This window comes from Microcaecilia unicolor, unplaced genomic scaffold (assembly GCF_901765095.1).
Source record: "Microcaecilia unicolor unplaced genomic scaffold, aMicUni1.1, whole genome shotgun sequence".
In the NCBI taxonomy this organism is placed as follows: Eukaryota; Metazoa; Chordata; class Amphibia; order Gymnophiona; family Siphonopidae; genus Microcaecilia; species Microcaecilia unicolor.
The window spans coordinates 26,484-52,065 of record NW_021963720.1 but is presented as its reverse complement, the minus strand read 5'-3'; the positions used below and the strand labels follow the sequence as shown (position 1 = coordinate 52,065).

The 25,582-nt window shown below is 44.4% G+C and overlaps 1 protein-coding gene across 1 annotated transcript in view; it reads left to right on the top strand.

Moving 5' to 3' along the window:
• The window catches only part of LOC115459588 (E3 ubiquitin-protein ligase TRIM39-like), a gene marked incomplete at its 3' end in the record, with an annotated part of 46,462 nt that overhangs the window by 1,307 nt on the left and 19,573 nt on the right, over positions 1–25,582 (top strand). The window contains exons 2-3 of the mRNA XM_030189396.1: positions 6,094–6,130; positions 24,071–24,488. Of these exons, the coding sequence (XP_030045256.1) occupies positions 6,094–6,130; positions 24,071–24,488 (455 nt within the window). The remainder of the gene's footprint in view (positions 1–6,093; positions 6,131–24,070; positions 24,489–25,582) is intronic.

Below are 25,582 nucleotides of genomic sequence, written 5' to 3'. Positions count from 1 at the left end.
TAGCTTGTGTTAAATGCTCACGATGTTGGTAGGTGATAGGTTCTACTCCCATGGTGCTTTTCCCCCTGCCTACTGGGTCAGAGTGTGCCCTGTTTTCTTTCCGGTAGTCCATGAGGTAGTGGCCATTTTTGTAAGCCAGTTTTAGATCCCTTTCATGTGTTAGCCACGTTACAGAACCTAGTTCTTACGCTGAATGTTGCTGAAAGAGGGCACTTTACAGCATTCTGCCAGCTCTGACCTACTGCTAATCTCAGTACCAGGGAGACTCTTTGCCAGTGGGGCACAACCTCTGATCTGCAGTTAACTGTGAGTAAACATGTTTATTCCAATAAAGGACGTTTTCGGAGAGATTAGTCTTCAGGTGTCAACGTGTGTGCCAAGGTTATACAGCAGCAACAAGTCCTAGAGGCCTGCGTGTATGCAGGTCCCCGGAGCACTTTTAGTGGGTACCGCAGTGCACTTCAGGCAGGCGGACCCAGGCCCATCCCCCTCCCACCTGTAACATTTGTGCTGGCAAATGGGAGCCCTCCAAAAACCACTGTACCCACACGTAGGTGCCCCCTGCACCCCTAAGAGCTATGGTAGTGTTGTACATTTGTGGGTAGTGGGTTTTGGGGGAGGGGGCTTGGGGGCTCTGCACCCGTGGTGTGGGAGCAGTTTCTGAAGTCCACCACACTGACCTCTAGGGTGCCCAGTTGGTGTCGTGGCATGTCAGGGGGGCCAGTGTACTACTAATCCCAGCCCCTCCCACGACCAAATGGCTTGGATTAGGACATTTGTGAGCTAGGCGTTTTTAGTTTCCATTATCGCTAAAAAAAACAAACGCCCAGCTCACAAACGACTAAATCCATGGCATATTTGGTCCGTACAAACCGTATTTTCGAACCGAAAGATGTACGCCCATTTTTTTCGAAAATACAGTCTGGTCATAAGTACATAAGTACATAAGTAATGCCACACTGGGAAAAGACCAAGGGTCCATCGAGCCCAGCATCCGGTCCACGACAGCGGCCAATCCAGGCCAAGGGCACCTGGCAAGCTTCCCAAACGTACAAACATTCTATACATGTTATTCCTGGAATTGTGGATTTTTCCCAAGTCCATTCAGTAGCGGTTTATGGACTTGTCCTTTAGGAAACCGTCCAACCCCTTTTTAAAATCTGCCAAGCTAACCGTCTTCACTACATTCTCCGGCAACGAATTCCAGAGTTTAATTACGCGTTGGGTGAAGAAATATTTTCTCCGATTTGTTTTAAATTTACTACACTGTAGTTTCATCGCACCCGTTTTTGGAAATAGTCGCCCATGGAGATGGGCGTTCGCGTTCGATTATGCCCCTCTATGTCACCAAGAATGTGTCCAATTGGAGAATTAGCCTGCCTCATCTGAACTATAGAGCCTCACACAGCCTCTCAGTAACTACTAGAACCATCACTGTCCCCATCTTTCCTCCCCTGCTTAGTCCCAGGCTGGCTCTCATGTGTATATACATAATCATTCCACAGCTGTTTGAAATGTAGAACTCCTGATTCTACACAAGAAAAGACATGGATAAGGAACAACTGGAGAAAGCATGTATCGGGAGCAAGTTCAGAAGAATTGAACCAAAAGAGGCTAAGCAATTTTGGAAGTCTGCTCATTGAGATACAAGGTCAGTGGCAGCCAGCAGAAATAACACTGGTGTGTACAAGCTCACCTCTGTTTTAATAATCATTATAAACATTGTGCAAGACGGAACAAAGATTCAGATGTGCACAGCCTTCAGACCAGGAATCCCTGTTGGGGGGGGGGGGGGGTCAGGGGGGGGGAGGCTTGGCTGGCCCTTCTGCATGTTGGGGGGGAGGAGTAACAGATGGGGATCGTGATCACAGGGGCAGGAGGGGGAACCATTGGCACGTCAAGCGCCACCTCTGGGCGCATTCAAATCTAGACTAAAAGCCCACGTTTTTGAGGCTGTTTTTAACTCCTAACTCCTACTCACCTGTTCAGTACCCAGGTCTGTTTTTATTCCCTAGTTCCTTATTTGCCTTGTTTGTCTGTCTTGAATAGATTGTAAGCTCCGTTGAGCAGGGACTGTCTCTTACATATTTAGTGTACAGTGCTGTGTACGTTTAGTAGCGCTATAGAAATGATAAGCCCTCACACTCTGGAATGCACTGCATGAAAGGCTGTGCTTAACACAAGACTATCTCTATTTCAGGAAGCAGGTGAAAGCTTGGCTCTTCAAACAGGCCTTTAATGGAAGAAGTAACTAACAAAGTAGTACATTTAAAATGAATTGGAGAAAATATTTCTTCACTCAACGTGTAATTAAACTCTGGAATTTGTTGCCAGAGAATGTGGTAAAGGCGGTTAGCTTAGTGGGGTTTTAAAAAGGTCTGGACGGCTTCCTAAAGGAAAAGCCCATAGGCCATTATTAAATTGACTTGGGGAAAATCCACTGGTTATTTCTGGGATAATCAGCGTAAAATGTATTGAACGTTTTTGAGATCTTGCCGGGTATTTGTGACCTGGATTGGCCACTGTTGGAAACAGGATGCTGGGCTTGAAGGACCTTTGGTCTGTCCCAGTATGGCAATACTTCTGCCATTTTGATGGAATGTGATCCGTAAAAACCTTGGGTCTACAGCTAATGTGAAGTATGATAGTTTGGCATGAAGGTCCTTCCTGAAGCAGCTTTTTTGAGCAAGCGGGATGTCATTATATTTTCGGATTACAGCAGATTGAATTGGAGATTTTCTGCTGTCTGGCCTGAGAGCGTTTCCCCTATGTGGTGATTACTGCAAGAATTGGTCTATGAAAAACCTAAGAAGTACCGTCGTAGTAGGGATCGAATTCACTGAGCGAAGTGGATTTAAGCTGTGGTGTAACAGGACCCTCGGCTAGTAAATCAGGAGACAAGAGGCAACTGGTTCCAAAGGCAAGACAGCTTTATTGCTAGCAATGTACAGTACTGAGTTCCGTCTCAGGATAACTGTGTGTCAGAAATCACCTGACACTCACATTTATACCTCCCTTCTGGGCCTGCGCATTAGGCCCTTATACGTCACAGTTGGCATGCGCAAGTAAACATTTGTAGTTCTTACAGTACATACATACGTCATAATACTGAAATGATACTAGCAAGGGAAACGAAACTTATCTCCCTGTTTAGCACACACACATATAATCACACAATGCTTCTTTCACAAGAGCTGATAAGGCTCACTGGAGCATAAGGCTCAGAGATGCAGGCTATCTTCTATTCATGTGGCGTCTACGTGCAGGCCGTTTCTATTTCTGTTGATGGCTCTCTCATTCTCCCTGTCTCCTCAGCTCGAAACCTTGGGGTCATCTTTTCTCCTTCTCTGCTCATATCCAGCAGACTGCCAAGACCTGTCGTTTCTTTCTTTACAACATCCGTAAAATCCGCCCCTTTCTTTCCGAGCACTCTACCCAAACCCTCATCCACACCCTTGTCACCTCTCGTTTAGACTACTGCAATCTCCTTCTTGCTGGCCTCCCACTTAGTCACCTCTCCCCTCTCCAGTCGGTTCAAAACTCTGCTGCCCGTCTCATCTTCCGCCAGGGTCGCTTTACTCATACTACTCCTCTCCTCAAGACCCTTCACTGGCTCCCTATTCCGTTTTCCGCATCCTGTTCAAACTTCTTCTACTAACCTATAAATGTATTCACATCTGCTGCTCCCCAGTATCTCTCCACACTCTTCCTTCCCTACACCCCTTCCCGTGCACTCCGCTCCATGGATAAATCCTTCTTATCGTTCCCTTCTCCACTACTGCCAAATCCAGACTTCGCGCCTTCTGTCTCGCTGCACCCTACGCCTGGAATAAACTTCCTGAGCCCCTACGTCTTGCCCCATCCTTGGCCACCTTAAATCTAGACTGAAAGCCCACCTCTTTAACATTGCTTTTGACTCGTAACCACTTGTAACCACTCGCCTCCACCTACCCTCCTCTCTTCCTTCCCGTTCACATTAATTGATTTGATTTGCTTACTTTATTTTTGTCTATTAGATTGTAAGCTCTTTGAGCAGGGACTGTCTTTCTTCTATGTTTGTGCAGCGCTGCATATGCCTTGTAGCGCTATAGAAATGCTAAATAGTAGTAGTAGTACTGATTCAGTGTGCAAGCCTTGGCAACTAAATGTTACAAGCTGTTATCTACTGCTCCTGCATCCTGTCTCAACCAGTTATTTAGCTTGCAAGCAGGAGTTGACAATTGTTTGTAGTTAGGCACAGTATTAAGGCACAGTGCAAGAAAATGTAAATGTCCAGTAAACATTCAAGTATGGAATGTGGCCCAAAGAAGGCAAAGTCCATAGGTAATATGCACAAAGCTTGAGGCCGTCCTGCCAGTCCAGTGGTTGCTGCAGGCCATATCTAGTGTCCACTCCTACAGTGGCATCTGTTTTGAAACCATATTTGGAGACACCATTTGAAGACATCCAGCAAGCTAAGTGATTACTTATTTTTCCTGGAGGGTTTATGTTAGTACAGCCTGTAGTTTTTGGCCTGTTTGCACCTAGGCGTTTTGGGGACATTTTTTGCAGTTTTTTTCAGTGCTGTGGGCAGTAGTTACGCTTCTTCAATCTTTTTGGTAACCTGTATAGGTTTTTTGGTCACTATGTAGTGGACTTTCCAGATTTCTTTATTAGGAGGATTGTGGTTTTTCAGAACCGCCTGGTTTTTCTCCCTTAAAGTGGTTTTTCCAGGGGGTTCGTTCTGCCTCTAATCCTTTATTATTGTACAAAATTCGGGTATTTCCCCCTCCTAAATCACAGGAGACCATTTTTTGTGAAGCAGGAGTGGGAATCCCAGGCTGCTTCTAAAGTATAGTGACTCCTTAATTAGGACAGAGCTGTGCACTTGCTCCTTCCAACCAGGGAGACAGACAGTCATTGAAACCCCTCTTTACATTTATAGGCTCTAAACCCGTATCTGTCACTCTCACTTGGCCATTGAGATTTCTCCTTGCATTCAAGAGCTCTAATCCCAATTCTGTTACTGACTTTGTCAGTGAGACCCCTCCTCACATTCTTCAATTCTAATCCCATCTCTATCACTGTCACTCTGTTACTAAGACCCCTCCTCAAATTGACAGGCTCTAATCCCATCTCTGCCATTCTCACTGTGCCACTGAGATCTCTCCTCACATTCACGAGCTCTAATCCCATCTCTGTCACTCTCACTGTCATTGAGATCTCTCCTCACATTCACGAGCTCTAATCCCATCTCTGCCACCCTCACTGTCATTGAGATCTCTCCTCACATTCACGAGCTCTAATCCCATCTCTGTCACTCTCACTGTCATTGCGATCTCTCCTCACATTCACGAGCTCTAATCCCATCTCTGCCACTCTCACTGTGTCATTGAGATTCAGGAGGAGCCTCCCTCTTCCTGGTACTGGAGGAATAGCTTGCATGCCTTTATGTTATGGGAGGCAAGGACGGTTAGGAATTCCCCAAAGGGAAGAAGGGCTTTCATGTCTACCTGGAATTGTTACTGTACTTGCAAACTATCTCCCATAAAGCAAGAAGTGCTGTATTGAACAGGTTTCAGAGCGTTGCCTAAGTTGATACTGTCATATTAGGGGTTGTTTTGGGGTTTTCTGCTTGGGTAGGGGAGGGTGGATTGGGAATACTGGATGTTATCTTTTCAAAGATGGCCAGGGGTCATAAGAGTCCAGTGTATGTTCAAGATATGGATTAAAGTAGGGTTGGGGGAGGAGGTGATCTTTGTTATGTATTTCCACTATTCATGATGTAATGCAAGCCACATTGAGCCTGCAAAGAGGTGGGGAAATGTGGGATACAAATGCAATAAATAATAAATAATAATATATAACCGTCAAATTTGAAAGGAAACTAGGGTAGTGAGGGGGGAGAGTGTGGGAGTCTTTTCACAAAACAAAACTGGGATCATGTGTTGTCCAACGTTTTGCTGTATGATGTTTTTGCTTATTATTATGTTCTGTTTGATTACTATTATGTAATCACTTGCTTTTTTTATCTAGATAGATTCATTGATAGATGTTGGATTTGTTTGATCCTGAATAAAAACTGTTAAATTTTCCAAGATTTCTCTCTTTCAGGATACTGCCATCAAGATCGATACTTCATCCAGATGCAGTAGGTATATGAAATATTGTCTTTTAATCTAGGACTTTCCTGTGCTTTGAGGCTAAATCTTTCACAATATTATTTAGGGCTTTTTAAATATGTATATATAGATATAGATATAGATAGATAGATATATTTGCAGGTCCTGCACTAATTTTTCCATTAATGAGTAGGAGTTGGAAAAAAAATAATGCAAGGTTGCTTAGCACCTCCTATTTAACTAGTTAAAGTGAACACGCCCATCCCTCTAAAATGTATTATGAAGACAGTTAATTAACGTGTTTTGTGATAAACCTTCTCACACGCACTAAGAAGCACATTAGGGCTTAACACCCTTTTGTAAAAGGGTCCCCTAAGGTTTTGTGTGGGGCAATGAGGATTGTGACTTAAGTTGCATCAGAGGAGATGCGACGTGGCACAGGGAAGGCCTTCCGCTGGCAGGCAAAGGCAGTGTGTATCACAGCCACCCACAAAAGCAAGCAGTTGAGTGGTGAGTGAGAAATGCTGGGCATCGTGGGAGGGGGAGGAGAGACAGATGATAGACCATAGGGATGGGAGCAGGAAACCGGGAGCCAATTGAGGGCTGCCCTCTTAGACCTCCTTCTACCTGATGGCAGACCCTGTTCCTGTTGGTGTCTTTACCTCCTCCTCCCTGGGCCTCTGAGAGCCCCTTCTTGGCCTCTCTTTCTCCATGAGGCATTCTCCATCTTGTTTCAGATAGCACTTATCCTGCTAAGCTCCCTGGCATGAACTCGGTTTTTACCTTATACATATCTCCCTAATGAGATATTGCACTTTCCAGCCACCCAACTCTAAGCTACTTCTGTTTATTTTCCCACCTCTGCAATAAAGCTGCCTTTCTTCAGATTTCTACATCCAACCTCTCATACAGATCTCAGAATTATGGAGTCTCTTGCCCTGGGGGCAACACTTCTGAACATCTGATTGTGAATAAATTATCTATATTTATTCAATAAAGGAAAATTCAGAAAATAAAGAGGCTACAGGTGTGCCAAGGTTATATTTCAGGATATTGGGACTTTACAGATATTAAGTCTGAAGAGGCTTGACACAGTCCTCAGTAGGGTATGGTGTCTGTAGTCCCTGTTTTCAAAAGATTTTACCAGGATAAAATCAGCGGGTAAAAATTGACCTTCTTGTGAGTAAAGGTTCCCATGCTCTAAAAAGGACAATATGGATCATTTTAACTCGCACTACCATTGCCATGGGCAGAGGAAAGGTGAAATGCACTGGAACATATTTTTTGTGATGGACACTTTGTATCTGTAAAGTTTGCTGGTGCTCAGGGTTCTCTCTAGGGGTCACTGCCCAGGACACCAGTGTGTAACTTCTTGTGATCCCGGGTTCATTGCCTCAGATGGTAAGAACCCCTCCAGGGACAGGAAAATACCTAAATGTAACTCACCTTGAGCTAAATGCAAAATCCCTTCCCTTCCTCAATGAGCCTCATGAGGGCTGGGCCATGAGCACTTGAATCCTCCACTATATAGGGGGCTGTATCATTGGGGGAGGGGGGACAGGCAGGTTGGCTACATCATCAGATTAGTTCCCAGCTCCCACCAAAGCCAACCCTGCTCCCCTCTCCTGGACCTCCTGGGCACTGGGAGGCCTATTGAAGAACATAGCAAGTCTCTCAGACGTTTTCTTTTGAAAGTTAGCCTACAGGCCCCATAGAAGTTACCTCCATAAGTACAATGAATCCCTGACCACTCTAAGCGTTGGGCTGAACTGACCCTGTCTACATCCACTGTCCCCATTGGGTTCACAATCTAAGTTATATACTATATCTGGAGCTGCAGAGGGAATTGAATCTGGCTCCCCAGGTCTTCAACCTGTTGCACTAAACATTAGGCTGCTCCTCCCCCCCCCCCCCCCCATTTATTTCTAATATTTGTATTGTCATTGTACTATTTATGACAGATCATAAAAGACAGTCCCTGCCCTACGTCAGACTCACAGAAAAAAACAAAGCCTGCACGGGAAGAAGAGAACCTCCTCGGCTGACAGGGATTGGGGTCCCCCGCCAGCAAAGGTAGACGACAGCAGGGGACGGTTGGCGGCGGGAGGGGGGGTCGAGAGGGTCATCAGCAGGGGTCGTCAAAGTTGGTGGTGGCGGCGGCGGCAGGGGGGTTGGCAATGGTGGGGGAGGGTCGGTAATGGCGGGGGGTGTAGACGAAGTCTGGCTACACCCCTGGTCTGGGAATGTCAATCCTGAGTCCTGCTGTTTAATTCCAGGCTGGTGCCTGATGGATTCTCAGAGGAAATTCTGAAGTACTCCAGAAGAAAGGTCGGAGTTTCCCTGTGAAGGAGTCAGTGAAGGTGAAGAGATGAGATTTATTATCTACATCATAAAACGAAACCTTTCCTGCCTCATAGTCTAGCAGACTCCCCACTGCCCGCGGGAACTCACTTAGGGGGAGCTGGGTATTAGGGGAGGTGAGGGCCCAGCATATCTGCCTATTGCACAGCTGCACTGTCCAGAGTGTACAAAATTCCACAGTTGTACTAAATCCAAAACTCAGTTCATTCAGTTCATAGTATATAAAATAATATGTAGAAACAAATGGTACCAAGAAAAAGATTTTTATTCAACTGCCAATGCCATGACAGAGCTACGCAACATTAGGTTGCCTAGGAGGCAAGTACAATCTCATCAGTTACAAAGCTGCAGTTATAGTTGCCTGCTACTACATTTCACCTTCAGTTTATATACAGTTTTTTTCTTTTCATCACACACTGCTCTATTCTTTTCATGTGAATCATGATTCTCATACAGGCCATCTGGCATTCTAGGTTCCTTTCACTCCTCTTTTTTTCTTATCTTATCTGCAAAAGTTATAGCCACTCGTTTTAGATCTTTTGCCAATCGTTGTTCTCTGTTATTTCTTTCCTTATGAATCATGCTCACATGTTCATTCTGCAGACCTCTGCACATTCTGTACAAGGTCAATTATATTTCAACTGCTGCTTGTCCAGCAAGCAACCATTTTCTTTCTGCTTGACTCCATTTTGTATTGCCAATTATTTACATACCTCCCTTGAACACTGTGTACAGTGTTCACACATTTAGGCAAACACTATAGTATGTCTAGCATGTTTGAGCTCTATAGGGATGTAGTATTTTCCATTACTCCCTTTCTAGAGGCCGTCATAGCTAGCATACAGTTTCTGTCAAGTGCTGTTTTTTCATTGCAGATACTCTAGCATACAAATTGTGTATTTCTTTTTTCTCAATCAATTCCTGATTGATCTGGGTTATGTTTACATTTTGTTTTTGAGAGATCATGGTTGTGGCTGTTACTTTTGTCAATATATTTCCACATATTTTCATAAAGCAAGGAATTAGACAAGCCAGTAGCAATAAAACTATTATAAAAACAATTGCAAATGTTACAAGACCTTTTAACCATGGGCCTAGTCCTCCAAACCATCCTTTTACTGAGTCCCACCATGAGGTATCCAATATACCTTCATAATCTTGACTTGATAATTTTACCAAGTCAACAATACGCTTCATTGCATTTTTTACAATTATTGATTTATTTCTAATAACTGAACAACAGGAGGTATCATTCACTATGCCGCACACTCCTCCAGATTGGGCTAACATGAAATCAACCGCTATGCGGGTGTGCATTGCATATCTCGCTGTATCATCAATTTCCTCTTGAAGTGCTGTTATAGCTATATCTAGTTCATGTGTTACAACATGTAATAGTGATTGTAAGCGTCTGATTGACATACCCATTTCAGCTGCAATGGCAGATCCTGCAAATGGAAGCCATCCAGTGGCTGACAAGGCATCTAAACGTTTCTTAGTCATGGGATAGGTACTGTTAATATAATCCAATGCTAATTGTAAAGCTTGATCATCTCCTGTTAAAGCACTAAAGGAGGTACTAGAAACATGTCTTTTACGTCGTCTCTGACTATTGGAACTATGTGGTTTAGCATCTAATGGAATGATCAAATCAAATAAATTTAGTTGAACAAGAGTGCAGAACTTATAACATGATGGAAGATAGGTGTACAGGATATTATCACATAACAGATAATCTCCCAACCGTAAAGACTGTAGAGAAGTTAGGTTATGATATAAAGCATAGGTTTGAGAGAAAGGAAAAATAGGATTATTTAGTGCCTTAAGTGAAGAACACGCAGTAGGCATAGCAGTAATGGCTTGTATAGAAGAGGCATTAAATTGACATAATGAAAAGAAGAAAGTCAAATTTGTGAGAGTAAGGTTAGTAGAGGTCACATAAGAGGTTGTCAGTGTCCGGTTACAGAACATTTTGTTAGCACAAGCTATAGATGTTGCAGTCTGATTTATGACATAGGATCCCTGTAACACAGTCCAATTCCGGGATTGTATGTCATAAGTATAATTACATAAAACATTAGGCATCTTACCCTGAAGTGAACTAGAGTTTATCAGACACCAATAGTTTAGTGCAGGAATAGTATGAGCAAACAAAGAAGGCAGGCGTTGAGTAGTAACATTGGTCCAATATTGTCTGTGCTCATGTCCCCGACCCAAATAGCAGGTACCATTACTGAAACAATTATGAATACCTTGCAACTTAATCATAGAGTAAGGATGAACATGTGCTGGAATGGTAAGTACGGAAGTAACAAGTGGAGTGCAAACAATACAGTTAGTCAGATTAAGAGTCTTTGAGGCATGTTGAATTCTCTCAACATATGTATTGAGTCCATAAGTAAGTCCTACCAGCAAACAGATTGCAAAAACCTTCATAATTCTTTTGCTCTGATGATATTACTAAGGAATGCCTTCTGGGGGTACAGTAGTGTGCACAGGTGGTCCCGGATCAGGAGCCTTGCGTAAATCAGATAGATGTACCCAAGTGATGTGGTCTGACAATCTTGCTGCTGTGTGAGTTAGCTCTTTTATTTCAAATGGTCCCACGTAAATTGGGTCCTTCCAGGTCTTATGTGTGAAGTTCTTTCGAAGGACCTTTTGACCTACTGAAAAAGATGAAGAAAAAGTCAGATTAGGAGCTTCCTTCGATTTACAAATTGCCATATCTCTAGTTAAATTTATTATTGGATTTATTTGTTTCCAATAATTAGTTATACCGTCAAAGCCGGTATCAATTTCTTTTACAGGTACCCCTCTAGGGTCTCGTCCTGTATGTAATTGAAAAGGTGAGATCTGCAATTTTGTACTTGGATGACATCTTAATTGTAATACAGCCATGGGCAATAAGTCCAACCAGGTATATTTCTTTTCTGAGCCCCGATTTAATGAGGCTAGTAAGACTCTAAGTCTTGTTTTTAAGAGGCCATTATAGCGTTCCACTAGGCCATTAGAAGTAGGGCGATAGACTGCCACCCGTCTATGCAGTATTCCACACAGGTCAGTCATATCCTTAACCAAGGAATTAACAAAATGACTTCCATTATCTGTCACCAATTTCTGTGGGCACCCATGTGCAGGTAGTATGTACTTCAGAAAAGTGTCTATTACTACCTGAGCAGTTTCCTTTGAACACGGAAATGCTTCCACCCATTTTGTAAATACGTCAACCCACACTAAAAGATACCTTTTACCTTTTACCAGTGTTACCATATCCGTGAAATCCACATGCCATTCTACTCCAGGTCCTGTTGGAATAGGAATGGATCCAGAAGAAATAACTGGTCCTCGATGTACTATATTTTTAGAACAAACTAAACAGTTTAGTACAATTCTCATGGCATAAGAAAGCATATTAGGATGCCAAAATGAGACTTCCATAGCTTTACTCATGTCAGAGGCTGGTAAATGTAATGTCACATGCCAATTATAAAAATTATTTATCAATTCAGAAGTAGAAATACATATCTTTCCACTCGGGTGTATCCATTTTAGTTTTTCCTGCATCTATTTTAAATCAATTAATCAGAACAGGGCCTCTATGTAGGCCTCAGGGCATAAATGATAATAATTCACTCAATATCTGGTCAAACCCTTAATAAAATGCCATTAGCTTAATTCTATACTCAAATTTCATGCTTCTTTTGATAGGTAATACAGAATAAAATGAATTGCTATTCTGGCCTATCCCCAAACAGTATAGTCCTGTTGAAACACTTCCACATATGTCCACTTCCACAACCCTTCTATCTAACTTACAAGTGTACTTTCGTAGCACATAATCATGTACTCCTGCCATGTGGTTATTCACACTATTCACACAACTTGCACATTGGCAGTATATCTTTTACAAGCTTCAAACATCTCAGTAACCTTTCAATGAATGGGAACTTGCTTCCATCTTCTTCATAATGTGATTCCCTATGATTTAAAACTTACATTTAGATCTTTATCATGGTACACCTCACCTCTCTGGACAACCTGGTTTAAGCGTCCAGCTAAAATCATGAGACATATGATTTATGGAGAAAAGTTAGAACAAGGATGATGTCAGCAAGTAGGCAGGTGCCTAGAAATGTTCTATAGCAGCACAAAGCATTCTCATTCAAGGTACATTAACAACTTCTTAATCTGAACATTCAGCTAAATTCCTTTACCCTGGAGGGGGCAATATCTCTGGAGTCCCAATTGCCCAAGGTAAAGTAACACAGATATATATTTATCACAAGCATGATGAATTAAACACATTAAGTAGTTTAGTAGACAAACGGTTCTTTGCATAAATCACATTATTAAAACAAAAGTCTGTAATTGTGAGTCTTGTCTGTCTGCCCTGGTTTAGACCGCAAGCTCCTTTGGGCAGGGACTGTCTCTTTTTTCTTCTTTCTTTCCCAAAGCAACTTGTGCATGTAATACACACAACGATCAGCAGAGGGAGCAAGTCATCAATAAAAGAAAGAAGAGTGACATCATAAGCAAACAACTGAACACTGAAACAACGAGAATCCACATGAAACCTAAAACTTATCTCTCTGAAATCTCAATTACCTGGGGTACAGAACATACACGTGGGATATTTCACTAGACAAACATTTATTGTACAGATCTTACTGAGGTAGGTACAGAGAATAGGCAAGAAATAGTCTGCAAATCTCATGAATAACTTAGGAATTTGCATCCCTCCTCTGCAGTGGAGGAAAACAAATTTAGTGCAATACAATTAAGCAGCTGTGATTTGCACTGCCTACGAGACTCATAAGGTTTGCATAAAAGGCAAATGAATCATGGCTACAGGCAGCTAATATGTCCCTGAAGAAAAGCACAAACTGGACCCTTTTTTTTTTTTTTTTTTCTCCGAATGCAGGGTTTGTTTAATGTATCTGTGCAGAAGTGGGGAGGAAACAAGCTGCAACAAGCTCTCTCCGTAACTTTGACATAAGCTACAAATCTGAGTTTTAAAATTCAATGTTTTAGCTTTTGGGGTGTGGGATACCTTCTGTGGTTTTCTTTACATTCTTTAGGGACTATGGTCAGTAAATGAACACGATACCATAAATCTCACAGTAAATTACAACAGATGCACCGTGCTTTGAACCCAAGTGCAGCATGGAGCTATAAGAATACAAATATTAAATCTAATGTAATAAAAGAGAAACAAAGTGAGGCAACCCAGGCAGTTGCCTAGAAGGGCACTGGGATAGCACAAAATCCTGGTATACAAGGTATATAAAATTTGTAATAACTACACAATCCAAAACTCAGCTAAATAATTCCTATTTATTTATTTATTTTAAACCTCAGAAAATGCCGTCATGCACCTTTCAGTAAATCACAAGGTTGAAATTTAACATAGCGTGACAAAAACAGCTGGAGGAAAATCAAGGCTGCATTCCTGAAGGGAGGCTTTATATTTAACCTCCGTAATACTATACCCATAAGACTTAAAGAAAAGCCTGAATTGTCATACCCTTTTTAACAACCAGATTCAAGAAAGATAAACAACATTATCCCCAGCAACGAAATCCTGGTGCTGCATATACAAAGCTTGCACCGTCTGCTGTAGAATACATAGTTCTCCTGTTTCAGAGAAACAAACTCTTATCTCTCTATGTAAACGGCAACACGTCAAAACGTCATGACGTCGAGGGCGGAGCTATAACACTCGAGGGCCGAAATGCGAGGCAAATGCGAACCCCGAACAAGTAACGCGAGTAGCTCCGAGGGACGGAGGGAGGGGGCCCCTTGCTAGCGTCCGTTTCATTGCACTCAGAAACGGGCATTTTTTTTTTTTTTTCCCTAGTATCTTATAATAACTTCTAACATGATGCAACAGTTAAGTTCAAAGGCTCATATCACTCTGTTAACATGCACCCGGAGTAATTATTTCCTCGAGCCCACTCCCACCACCGGCTGTGGTCTTATGAGTGGGTCCCAAACCCCGGACTGCTTTTACTCTATAGCAGCCTAAGACAACAAAAACCTGCACTCCTCAGCTGCTGAACAGTTTATCTGGTTCTCAAGCACGTTATCTAAACACATTCCATTCTACAGCTCATGCAGCTCGTGTACACAAGGTCATGGAATCTGCAGTTCAGAGACGCCTGAGAATCTACATTTAGTTCACCATCCTAACCTGAGTGCCAAAGGATAGGAGACAGACAGAGGGGGAAAGGGGTGGTGGAGGAGTAAGGGGTCTCGTTCCACCAGACACGAAAGGGTCAACAACCGGCCTGACTGGAATGCGGTCACCCAATCACTCAACTTTCTTTCATACGCCACAAGAAACCCTCCCGTACGGTTTCTTCGCCCAAAGCCTAGTGACGTTGCGGGACCTAGTCCGTATTAGTCACTGGCTAACAGGGTGATCAAGCCTCTTCTTCGGTCCTTTACCGGGCCGGTCACTACGTAGAGTATACTCGCCTGTCCGTCGTCGTTGCAGGCCGCGTCGTCGTACGCGTCTCTCCAGAGAGAAAGAAAAAAAGGTGTCTTGCCGGAACCTCACAGCCCCACTGCCAGCCAGCCAGTGTCGGTCAGTCCTCCGTCCGGGTGGACACTGAACTCAGTGGTGGCCACTTACCAACCGGGTCGGGGGAGCTGACCTCCCTGGCACAACCGTGCAGTGGGGGAGGGGAAAGAATATAATCCATTTCCCTTTTGTACTCCTGGCTGGGCTCGCCAATGAAACGGGCTCGGAAATCAGGAGACGAAAGGCCAATTTGGTTCCAAAGGCATGACAGCTTTTATTGCTAGCAATGAACAGTACTGAGTTCTCTCAGGATACTGCTCCCTGAGCGTCACCTGACACTCGTTCTTATACACTCTTATCAGTAGTCATGCGCAGTTACAGACAGAGGATCTTACACAGAACCCAGGAAACGAAACTTATCTTTGGCTTTGCACACAACCCTCTATTTCCAACACTGGTCTCTAGTCTATTCACAGTTATTTGGCATTGCATATACCATATAAGGCAATATACTGATAAGCAGCACAAGTTCCAGCTGGTTTCTGCTATCTGGTTACAGCTGCTTCCTCTGAGCTAACTGTCAGCTTGCAAGCCTTATATTTCAGAAAAGGCACAGAAGGAGAGAAAATGTATTTCACAGAAAAAACAAAGTTAATGGCTGCCATGCTACAAGTTACAGCTTCTTTTAGCTAAGCACAATAAAAGTCCAAACTGCACAGGTTTAGGTTTTAGTCTAGGCTCATTATATGAAAGCTGAGGTTTTGGTACAAAGCAAAGGTGCAAGTGTGAATGCAAAGTCCATAGGTAATATGCACAGAGCTTGAGGTTGTCCTGCCAGTCTAGTGATGGCTGCAGGCCGTGCACAGTGTTTGCTTGTCCACTCCTACAGAAACAGAGATTAAGCAAATTGGCTTCCTTGCTTACAGTGGACTAGATAGGTTCACTTCCACTCTTGTCTATTAAACCTCCTTGCAGCAGCTCATAGGTTCGCTTGCTGGGATTTGAGTGTATGGCAATGACGGCCACGTGGGGGAGTGGAAACAGAGATTAACCAAATTGGCTTCCTTGCTTACAGTGGACTAGATAGGTTCACTTCCACTCTTGTCTATTAAACCTCCTTGCAGCAGCTCATAGGTTCGCTTGCTGGGATTTGAGTGTATGGCAATGACGGCCACGTGGGGGAGTGGAAACAGAGATTAACCAAATTGGCTTCCTTGCTTACAGTGGACTAGATAGGTTCACTTCCACTCTTGTCTATTAAACCTCCTTGCAGCAGCTCATAGGTTCGCTTGCTGGGATTTGAGTGTATGGCAATGACGGCCGCATGGGGGAGTGGAAACAGAGATTAACCAAATTGGCTTCCTTGCTTACAGTGGACTAGATAGGTTCACTTCCACTCTTGTCTATTAAACCTCCTTGCAGCAGCTCATAGGTTCGCTTGCTGTTTTTCAAGTGTATGGCAATGACGGCCGCGTGGGGGAGTGGACACAGAGATTAACCAAATTGGCTTCCTTGCTTACAGTGGACTAGATAGGTTCACTTCCACTCTTGTCTATTAAACCTCCTTGCAGCAGCTCATAGGTTCGCTTGCTGTTTTTCGAGTGTATGGCAATGACAGCCGCGTGGGGGAGTGGAAACAGAGATTAACCCAATTGGCTTCCTTGCTTACAGTGGACTAGATAGGTTCACTTCCACTCTTGTCTATTAAACCTCCTTGCAGCAGCTCATAGGTTCGCTTGCTGTTTTTCGAGTGTATGGCAATGACGGCCGCGTGGGGGAGTGGAAACAGAGATTAACCAAATTGGCTTCCTTGCTTACAGTGGACTAGATAGGTTCACTTCCACTCTTGTCTATTAAACCTCCTTGCAGCAGCTCATAGGTTCGCTTGCTGGGATTTGAGTGTATGGCAATGACGACCGCGTGGGGGAGTGGAAACAGAGATTAACCAAATTGGCTTCCTTGCTTACAGTGGACTAGATAGGTTCACTTCCACTCTTGTCTATTAAACCTCCTTGCAGCAGCTCATAGGTTCGCTTGCTGTTTTTCGAGTGTATGGCAATGACGGCCACGTGGGGGAGTGGAAACAGAGATTAACCAAATTGGCTTCCTTGCTTACAGTGGACTAGATAGGTTCACTTCCACTCTTGTCTATTAAACCTCCTTGCAGCATCTCATAGATTCGCTTGCTGGGATTTGAGTGTATGGCAATGACGGCCGCGTGGGGGAGTGGAAACAGAGATTAACCAAATTGGCTTCCTTGCTTACAGTGGACTAGATAGGTTCACTTCCACTCTTGTCTATTAACCTCCTTGCAGCAGCTCATAGGTTCGCTTGCTGGGATTTGAGTGTATGGCAGTGACGGCCGCATGGGGGAGTGGAAACAGAGATTAACCAAATTGGCTTCCTTGCTTACAGTGGACTAGATAGGTTCACTTCCACTCTTGTCTATTAAACCTCCTTGCAGCAGCTCATACTGTAGGTTCGCTTGCTGTTTTTCGAGTGTATGGCAATGACGGCCGCGTGGGGGAGTGGAAACAGAGATTAACCAAATTGGCTTCCTTGCTTACAGTGGACTAGATAGGTTCACTTCCACTCTTGTCTATTAAACCTCCTTGCAGCAGCTCATAGGTTCGCTTGCTGTTTTTCGAGTGTATGGCAATGACGGCCGCGTGGGGGAGTGGAAACAGAGATTAACCAAATTGGCTTCCTTGCTTACAGTGGACTAGATAGGCTCACTTCCTCTCTTGTCAATTAAACCTCCTTGCAGCAGCTCATAGGTTTGCTTGCTGTGATTTGAGTGTTTGGCAACGACGGCCGCGCGGGGGAGTGGAAACAGAGATTAACCAAATTGGCTTCCTTGCTTACAGTGGACTGGATAGGTTCACTTCCACTCTTGTCTATTAAATCTCCTTGCAGCAGCTCATAGGTTCGCTTGCTGGGATTTGAGTGTATGGCAATGACGGCCGCGTGGGGGAGTGGAAACAGAGATTAACCAAATTGGCTTCCTTGCTTACAGTGGACTAGATAGGTTCACTTCCACTCTTGTCTATTAAACCTCCTTGCTGCAGCTCATAGGTTCGCTTGCTGGGATTTGAGTGTATGGCAATGACGGCCGCATGGGGGAGTGGAAACAGAGATTAACCAAATTGGCTTCCTTGCTTACAGTGGACTAGATAGGTTCACTTCCACTCTTGTCTATTAAACCTCCTTGCAGCATCTCATAGATTCGCTTGCTGGGATTTGAGTGTATGGCAATGACGGCCGCGTGGGGGAGTGGAAACAGAGATTAACCAAATTGGCTTCCTTGCTTACAGTGGACTAGATAGGCTCACTTCCTCTCTTGTCAATTAAACCTCCTTGCAGCAGCTCATAGGTTTGCTTGCTGTGATTTGAGTGTTTGGCAATGACGGCCGCGCGGGGGAGTGGAAACAGAGATTAACCAAATTGGCTTCCTTGCTTACAGTGGACTGGATAGGTTCACTTCCACTCTTGTCTATTAAATCTCCTTGCAGCAGCTCATAGGTTCGCTTGCTGGGATTTGAGTGTATGGCAATGACGGCCGCGTGGGGGAGTGGAAACAGAGATTAACCAAATTGGCTTCCTTGCTTACAGTGGACTAGATAGGTTCACTTCCACTATTGTCTATTAAACCTCCTTGCTGCAGCTCATAGGTTCGCTTGCTGGGATTTGAGTGTATGGCAATGACGGCCGCGTGGGGGAGTGGAAACAGAGATTAACCAAATTGGCTTCCTTGCTTACAGTGGACTAGATAGGTTCACTTCCACTCTTGTCTATTAAACCTCCTTGCAGCATCTCATAGATTCGCTTGCTGGGATTTGAGTGTATGGCAATGACGGCCGCGTGGGGGAGTGGAAACAGAGATTAACCAAATTGGCTTCCTTGCTTACAGTGGACTAGATAGGCTCACTTCCTCTCTTGTCAATTAAACCTCCTTGCAGCAGCTCATAGGTTTGCTTGCTGTGATTTGAGTGTTTGGCAATGACGGCCGCGCGGGGGAGTGGAAACAGAGATTAACCAAATTGGCTTCCTTGCTTACAGTGGACTGGATAGGTTCACTTCCACTCTTGTCTATTAAATCTCCTTGCAGCAGCTCATAGGTTCGCTTGCTGTTTTTCGAGTGTATGGCAATGACGGCCGCGTGGGGGAGTGAAAACAGAGATTAACCAAATTGGCTTCCTTGCTTACAGTGGACTAGATAGGTTCACTTCCACTCTTGTCTATTAAACCTCCTTGCAGCAGCTCATAGGTTCGCTTGCTGGGATTTGAGTGTATGGCAATGACGGCCGCGTGGGGGAGTGGAAACAGAGATTAACCAAATTGGCTTCCTTGCTTACAGTGGACTAGATAGGTTCACTTCCACTCTTGTCTAGCAGCAGCTCATAGGTTCGCTTGCTGGGATTTGAGTGTATGGCAATGACGGCCGCGTGGGGGAGTGGAAACAGAGATTAACCAAATTGGCTTCCTTGCTTACAGTGGACTAGATAGGTTCACTTCCACTCTTGTCTATTAAACCTCCTTGCAGCAGCTCATAGGTTCGCTTGCTGGGATTTGAGTGTATGGCAATGACGACCGCGTGGGGGAGTGGAAACAGAGATTAACCAAATTGGCTTCCTTGCTTACAGTGGACTAGATAGGTTCACTTCCACTCTTGTCTATTAAACCTCCTTGCAGCAGCTCATAGGTTCGCTTGCTGTTTTTCGAGTGTATGGCAATGACGGCCACGTGGGGGAGTGGAAACAGAGATTAACCAAATTGGCTTCCTTGCTTACAGTGGACTAGATAGGTTCACTTCCACTCTTGTCTATTAAACCTCCTTGCAGCATCTCATAGATTCGCTTGCTGGGATTTGAGTGTATGGCAATGACGGCCGCGTGGGGGAGTGGAAACAGAGATTAACCAAATTGGCTTCCTTGCTTACAGTGGACTAGATAGGTTCACTTCCACTCTTGTCTATTAAACCTCCTTGCAGCAGCTCATAGGTTCGCTTGCTGGGATTTGAGTGTATGGCAATGACGGCCGCATGGGGGAGTGGAAACAGAGATTAACCAAATTGGCTTCCTTGCTTACAGTGGACTAGATAGGTTCACTTCCACTCTTGTCTATTAAACCTCCTTGCAGCAGCTCATAGGTTCGCTTGCTGTTTTTCGAGTGTATGGCAATGACGGCCGCGTGGGGGAGTGGAAACAGAGATTAACCAAATTGGCTTCCTTGCTTACAGTGGACTAGATAGGTTCACTTCCACTCTTGTCTATTAAACCTCCTTGCAGCAGCTCATAGGTTCGCTTGCTGTTTTTCGAGTGTATGGCAATGACGGCCGCGTGGGGGAGTGGAAACAGAGATTAACCAAATTGGCTTCCTTGCTTACAGTGGACTAGATAGGCTCACTTCCTCTCTTGTCAATTAAACCTCCTTGCAGCAGCTCATAGGTTTGCTTGCTGTGATTTGAGTGTTTGGCAACGACGGCCGCGCGGGGGAGTGGAAACAGAGATTAACCAAATTGGCTTCCTTGCTTACAGTGGACTGGATAGGTTCACTTCCACTCTTGTCTATTAAATCTCCTTGCAGCAGCTCATAGGTTCGCTTGCTGGGATTTGAGTGTATGGCAATGACGGCCGCGTGGGGGAGTGGAAACAGAGATTAACCAAATTGGCTTCCTTGCTTACAGTGGACTAGATAGGTTCACTTCCACTCTTGTCTATTAAACCTCCTTGCTGCAGCTCATAGGTTCGCTTGCTGGGATTTGAGTGTATGGCAATGACGGCCGCGTGGGGGAGTGGAAACAGAGATTAACCAAATTGGCTTCCTTGCTTACAGTGGACTAGATAGGTTCACTTCCACTCTTGTCTATTAAACCTCCTTGCAGCATCTCATAGATTCGCTTGCTGGGATTTGAGTGTATGGCAATGACGGCCGCGTGGGGGAGTGGAAACAGAGATTAACCAAATTGGCTTCCTTGCTTACAGTGGACTAGATAGGCTCACTTCCTCTCTTGTCAATTAAACCTCCTTGCAGCAGCTCATAGGTTTGCTTGCTGTGATTTGAGTGTTTGGCAATGACGGCCGCGCGGGGGAGTGGAAACAGAGATTAACCAAATTGGCTTCCTTGCTTACAGTGGACTGGATAGGTTCACTTCCACTCTTGTCTATTAAATCTCCTTGCAGCAGCTCATAGGTTCGCTTGCTGGGATTTGAGTGTATGGCAATGACGGCCGCGTGGGGGAGTGGAAACAGAGATTAACCAAATTGGCTTCCTTGCTTACAGTGGACTAGATAGGTTCACTTCCACTATTGTCTATTAAACCTCCTTGCTGCAGCTCATAGGTTCGCTTGCTGGGATTTGAGTGTATGGCAATGACGGCCGCGTGGGGGAGTGGAAACAGAGATTAACCAAATTGGCTTCCTTGCTTACAGTGGACTAGATAGGTTCACTTCCACTCTTGTCTATTAAACCTCCTTGCAGCATCTCATAGATTCGCTTGCTGGGATTTGAGTGTATGGCAATGACGGCCGCGTGGGGGAGTGGAAACAGAGATTAACCAAATTGGCTTCCTTGCTTACAGTGGACTAGATAGGCTCACTTCCTCTCTTGTCAATTAAACCTCCTTGCAGCAGCTCATAGGTTTGCTTGCTGTGATTTGAGTGTTTGGCAATGACGGCCGCGCGGGGGAGTGGAAACAGAGATTAACCAAATTGGCTTCCTTGCTTACAGTGGACTGGATAGGTTCACTTCCACTCTTGTCTATTAAATCTCCTTGCAGCAGCTCATAGGTTCGCTTGCTGTTTTTCGAGTGTATGGCAATGACGGCCGCGTGGGGGAGTGAAAACAGAGATTAACCAAATTGGCTTCCTTGCTTACAGTGGACTAGATAGGTTCACTTCCACTCTTGTCTATTAAACCTCCTTGCAGCAGCTCATAGGTTCGCTTGCTGGGATTTGAGTGTATGGCAATGACGGCCGCGTGGGGGAGTGGAAACAGAGATTAACCAAATTGGCTTCCTTGCTTACAGTGGACTAGATAGGTTCACTTCCACTCTTGTCTAGCAGCAGCTCATAGGTTCGCTTGCTGGGATTTGAGTGTATGGCAATGACGGCCGCGTGGGGGAGTGGAAACAGAGATTAACCAAATTGGCTTCCTTGCTTACAGTGGACTAGATAGGTTCACTTCCACTCTTGTCTATTAAACCTCCTTGCAGCAGCTCATAGGTTCGCTTGCTGTTTTTCGAGTGTATGGCAATGACGGCCGCGTGGGGGAGTGCAAACAGAGATAAGTAAATTTATTTATTTATTTTATTGCACTTGTATCCCACATTTCCCCACCTATTTTGGAAACAGAGATTAGACTCACTTCCACTCCAGTCTATTGCACCTCTTTGTTTAACCTTCAAAAAGATTTGTGCAGCGCTGGGTTATGGCTGGTGATCGCTGCATACTGTAAGCAGTTTTCACAGTTTAACAACGTCCTTCATTGTTAAACTGTACTACTACTACCACTACTATTTAGCATTTCTATAGCGCTACAAGGCATACGCAGCGCTGCACAAACATAGAAGAAAGACAGTCCCTGCTCAAAGAGCTTACAATCTAATAGACAAAAAATAAATAAAGTAAGCAAATCAAATCAATTAATGTGAACGGGAAGGAAGAGAGGAGGGTAGGTGGAGGCGAGTGGTTACGAGTCAAAAGCAATGTTAAAGAGGTGGGCTTTCAGTCTAGATTTAAAGGTGGCCAAGGATGGGGCAAGACGTAGGGGCTCAGGAAGTTTATTCCAGGCGTAGGGTGCAGCGAGACAGAAGGCGCGAAGTCTGGAGTTGGCAGTAGTGGAGAAGGGAACAGATAAGAAGGATTTATCCATGCAGCGGAGTGCACGGGAAGGGGTGTAGGGAAGGACGAGTGTGGAGAGATACTGGGGAGCAGCAGAGTGAGTACATTTATAGGTTAGTAGAAGAAGTTTGAACAGGATGCGAAAACAGATAGGGAGCCAGTGAAGGGTCTTGAGGAGAGGGGTAGTATGAGTAAAGCGACCCTGGCGGAAGATGAGACGGGCAGCAGAGTTTTGAACCGACTGGAGAGGGGAGAGGTGACTAAGTGGGAGGCCAGCAAGAAGCAGATTGCAGTAGTCTGAACGAGAGGTGACAAGGGTATGGATGAGGGTTTTGGTAGAGTGCTCGGAAAGAAAGGGGTGGATTTTACGGATGTTGTAAAGAAAGAAACGACAGGTCTTGGCGGTCTGCTGGATATGAGCAGAGAAGGAGAGAGAAGAGTCAAAGATGACCCCAAGGTTTCGAGCTGAGGAGACAGGGAGAATGAGAGAGCCATCAACAGAAATAGAAAACGGGGGGAGCGGGGAGGTGGGTTTGGGGGGGAAAATGAGAAGCTCGGTTTTGGTCATATTTAATTTCAGGTGGCGTTGAGACATCCAGACAGTAATGTCAGACAAGCACGCTGAAACTTTGGTTTGGATGCAAGGTGAGATATCAGGGGTAGAAAGGTAGATTTGGGAGTCATCAGCATAGAGATGGTAGGAAAAGCCATGGGATGAGATTAATGAACCAAGGGAAGAAGTGTAGATAGAAAAGCACTGCGTAACCCTAGTAGCGCTCTAGAAATGTTAAGTAGTAGTAGCGGTCCTTCTGTCATTAAACCTTATTTTAAGCTTGAGAAGAACGCCAGAGCCGCTAAGTTATGGCCCCTGTGACATAATCATAAGGAAATAGGAGGATCCCGGACAATAATCCTCAGTGTTAAGTACATCAGCTGTCTTCTTCTATAAAACATTTATTTTGGAGGATAATATGTCAAATGTCCACATGTAAAGGACTGGGCAAAGAAAAAAATGAATCCCGCTGTATCCCTTTGTTACCTTTAGCCTCATGAGTCCCAGACCCCCCTGGGTCTCTGTAACTGGGGAAAAAAAGGGAGGAACTAGGAGACAGGAAGGAGGGCAGACAGCCCTGGTGTCTTCAAATTACACAAAGTCCCTGACAAAGATCCTGTTCCACACAGACACTCCTTTATTTTGAAGATGTGAAACAGAAACTGAATTCTTTACTCTCATTTCCTGTAAGAATCATGGCTGCTGCAAACCCTGCTGAGAGTCTGCGAGATGAAGCTTCTTGTTCTATCTGTCTGGATTATTTCACAGATCCAGTGACCATAGACTGTGGACACAACTTCTGCCGCTCCTGTATCACTCAGAGCTGGGAGGGGAGAGACAGAAACTTCCCCTGTCCTCAGTGCAGGGAAACATCTCAGCAGAGAAACCTCAGACCTAACAGGCACCTGGCAAATATGACAGAAATGATGAAAAAGCTCAGTCAGTGTTCAGTGAGACCCAAAGAGGAGAATCTGTGTGAGGAACATGAAGAGAAACTGAAGCTGTTTTGTGAAGAGGATCAGAAAATTATCTGCCTGATTTGTAGAGAGTCCAGAGATCACAGATCTCACACCGTGAGCCCCATAAAGGAGGCTGTGCAGGAATACAAGGTGAGTGTCAGTAGCTTTAGTATAACAGTGTGTCCTGGGGTCACTGATATCACACTCTGATCCCCCTAGTGGAGGAGTAGCCTAGTGGGTAGTGCAGCAGACTTTGGTTCTGGTGAACTGGGTTCAATTCCCACTGCAGCTCTGTGACCCTGGACAAGTCACTTAACCCTCTATTGCCCCAGGTACAAATAAGTATCTGTATATACTATGTAAACTGCTTTGAATGTAGTTGCAAAAACCATAGAAAAGTGCTTTATCAAGTCCCATTTTCTTTTGGAGGCTGTGCAGGAATACAAGGTGTGTGTCAGTTTCTTTATTATCACAAAGTAGAGGAGTGTGGTAGCCGTGTTAGTCCACTCTTAAGGTTATCAATAGAAATCAAACAAAATAAAACATGGAAAAGAAAATAAGATGATACCTTTTTTATTGGACATAACTTAATACATTTCTTGATTAGCTTTCGAAGGTTGCCCTTCTTCCAGATCGGGTTCTACATGGAATGTTGCTACTTTTTCAGATTCTGCGTGGAATCTTGTCACTCTTTAGCATTCCGGAATCTTGCTGTTCTTTGGGGTTCTGCGTGGAACGTTGCTACTCTTTGAGATTCTGCCTGGAATCTTGTTACTCTTTAGGGTTCCAGAATCTTGCTATTCTTTGGGGTTCTACATGTAGAGAGGTGTGGTAGCCGTGTTAGTCCTCGCTTAAGGTTATCAGTAGAAATCAAACAAAATAAAACATGGAAAAGAAAATAAGATGATACCTTTTTTATTGGACATAACTTAATACATTTCTTGATTAGCTTTCGAAGGTTGCCCTTCTTCCTCAGATCGGAAATAAGCAAATGTGCTAGCTGACAGTGTATATAAGTGAAAACATTCAAGCATTACTATGACAGTCTGACAGGGTGGGAGGAGGGGGGTGGGTAGGAAGTACATCAAAGCATTATCACAGTATGTCCTGGGGTCACAGTCACAGATATCCCCATAGTGGAGGAGTTGCCGAGTGGTTAGTGCAGCAGACTTTGCTTCTGGGTTTGATTCCCACTGCAGCTCTGTGACTCTGAGCAAGTCACTTAACCCTCCATTGCCCCAGGT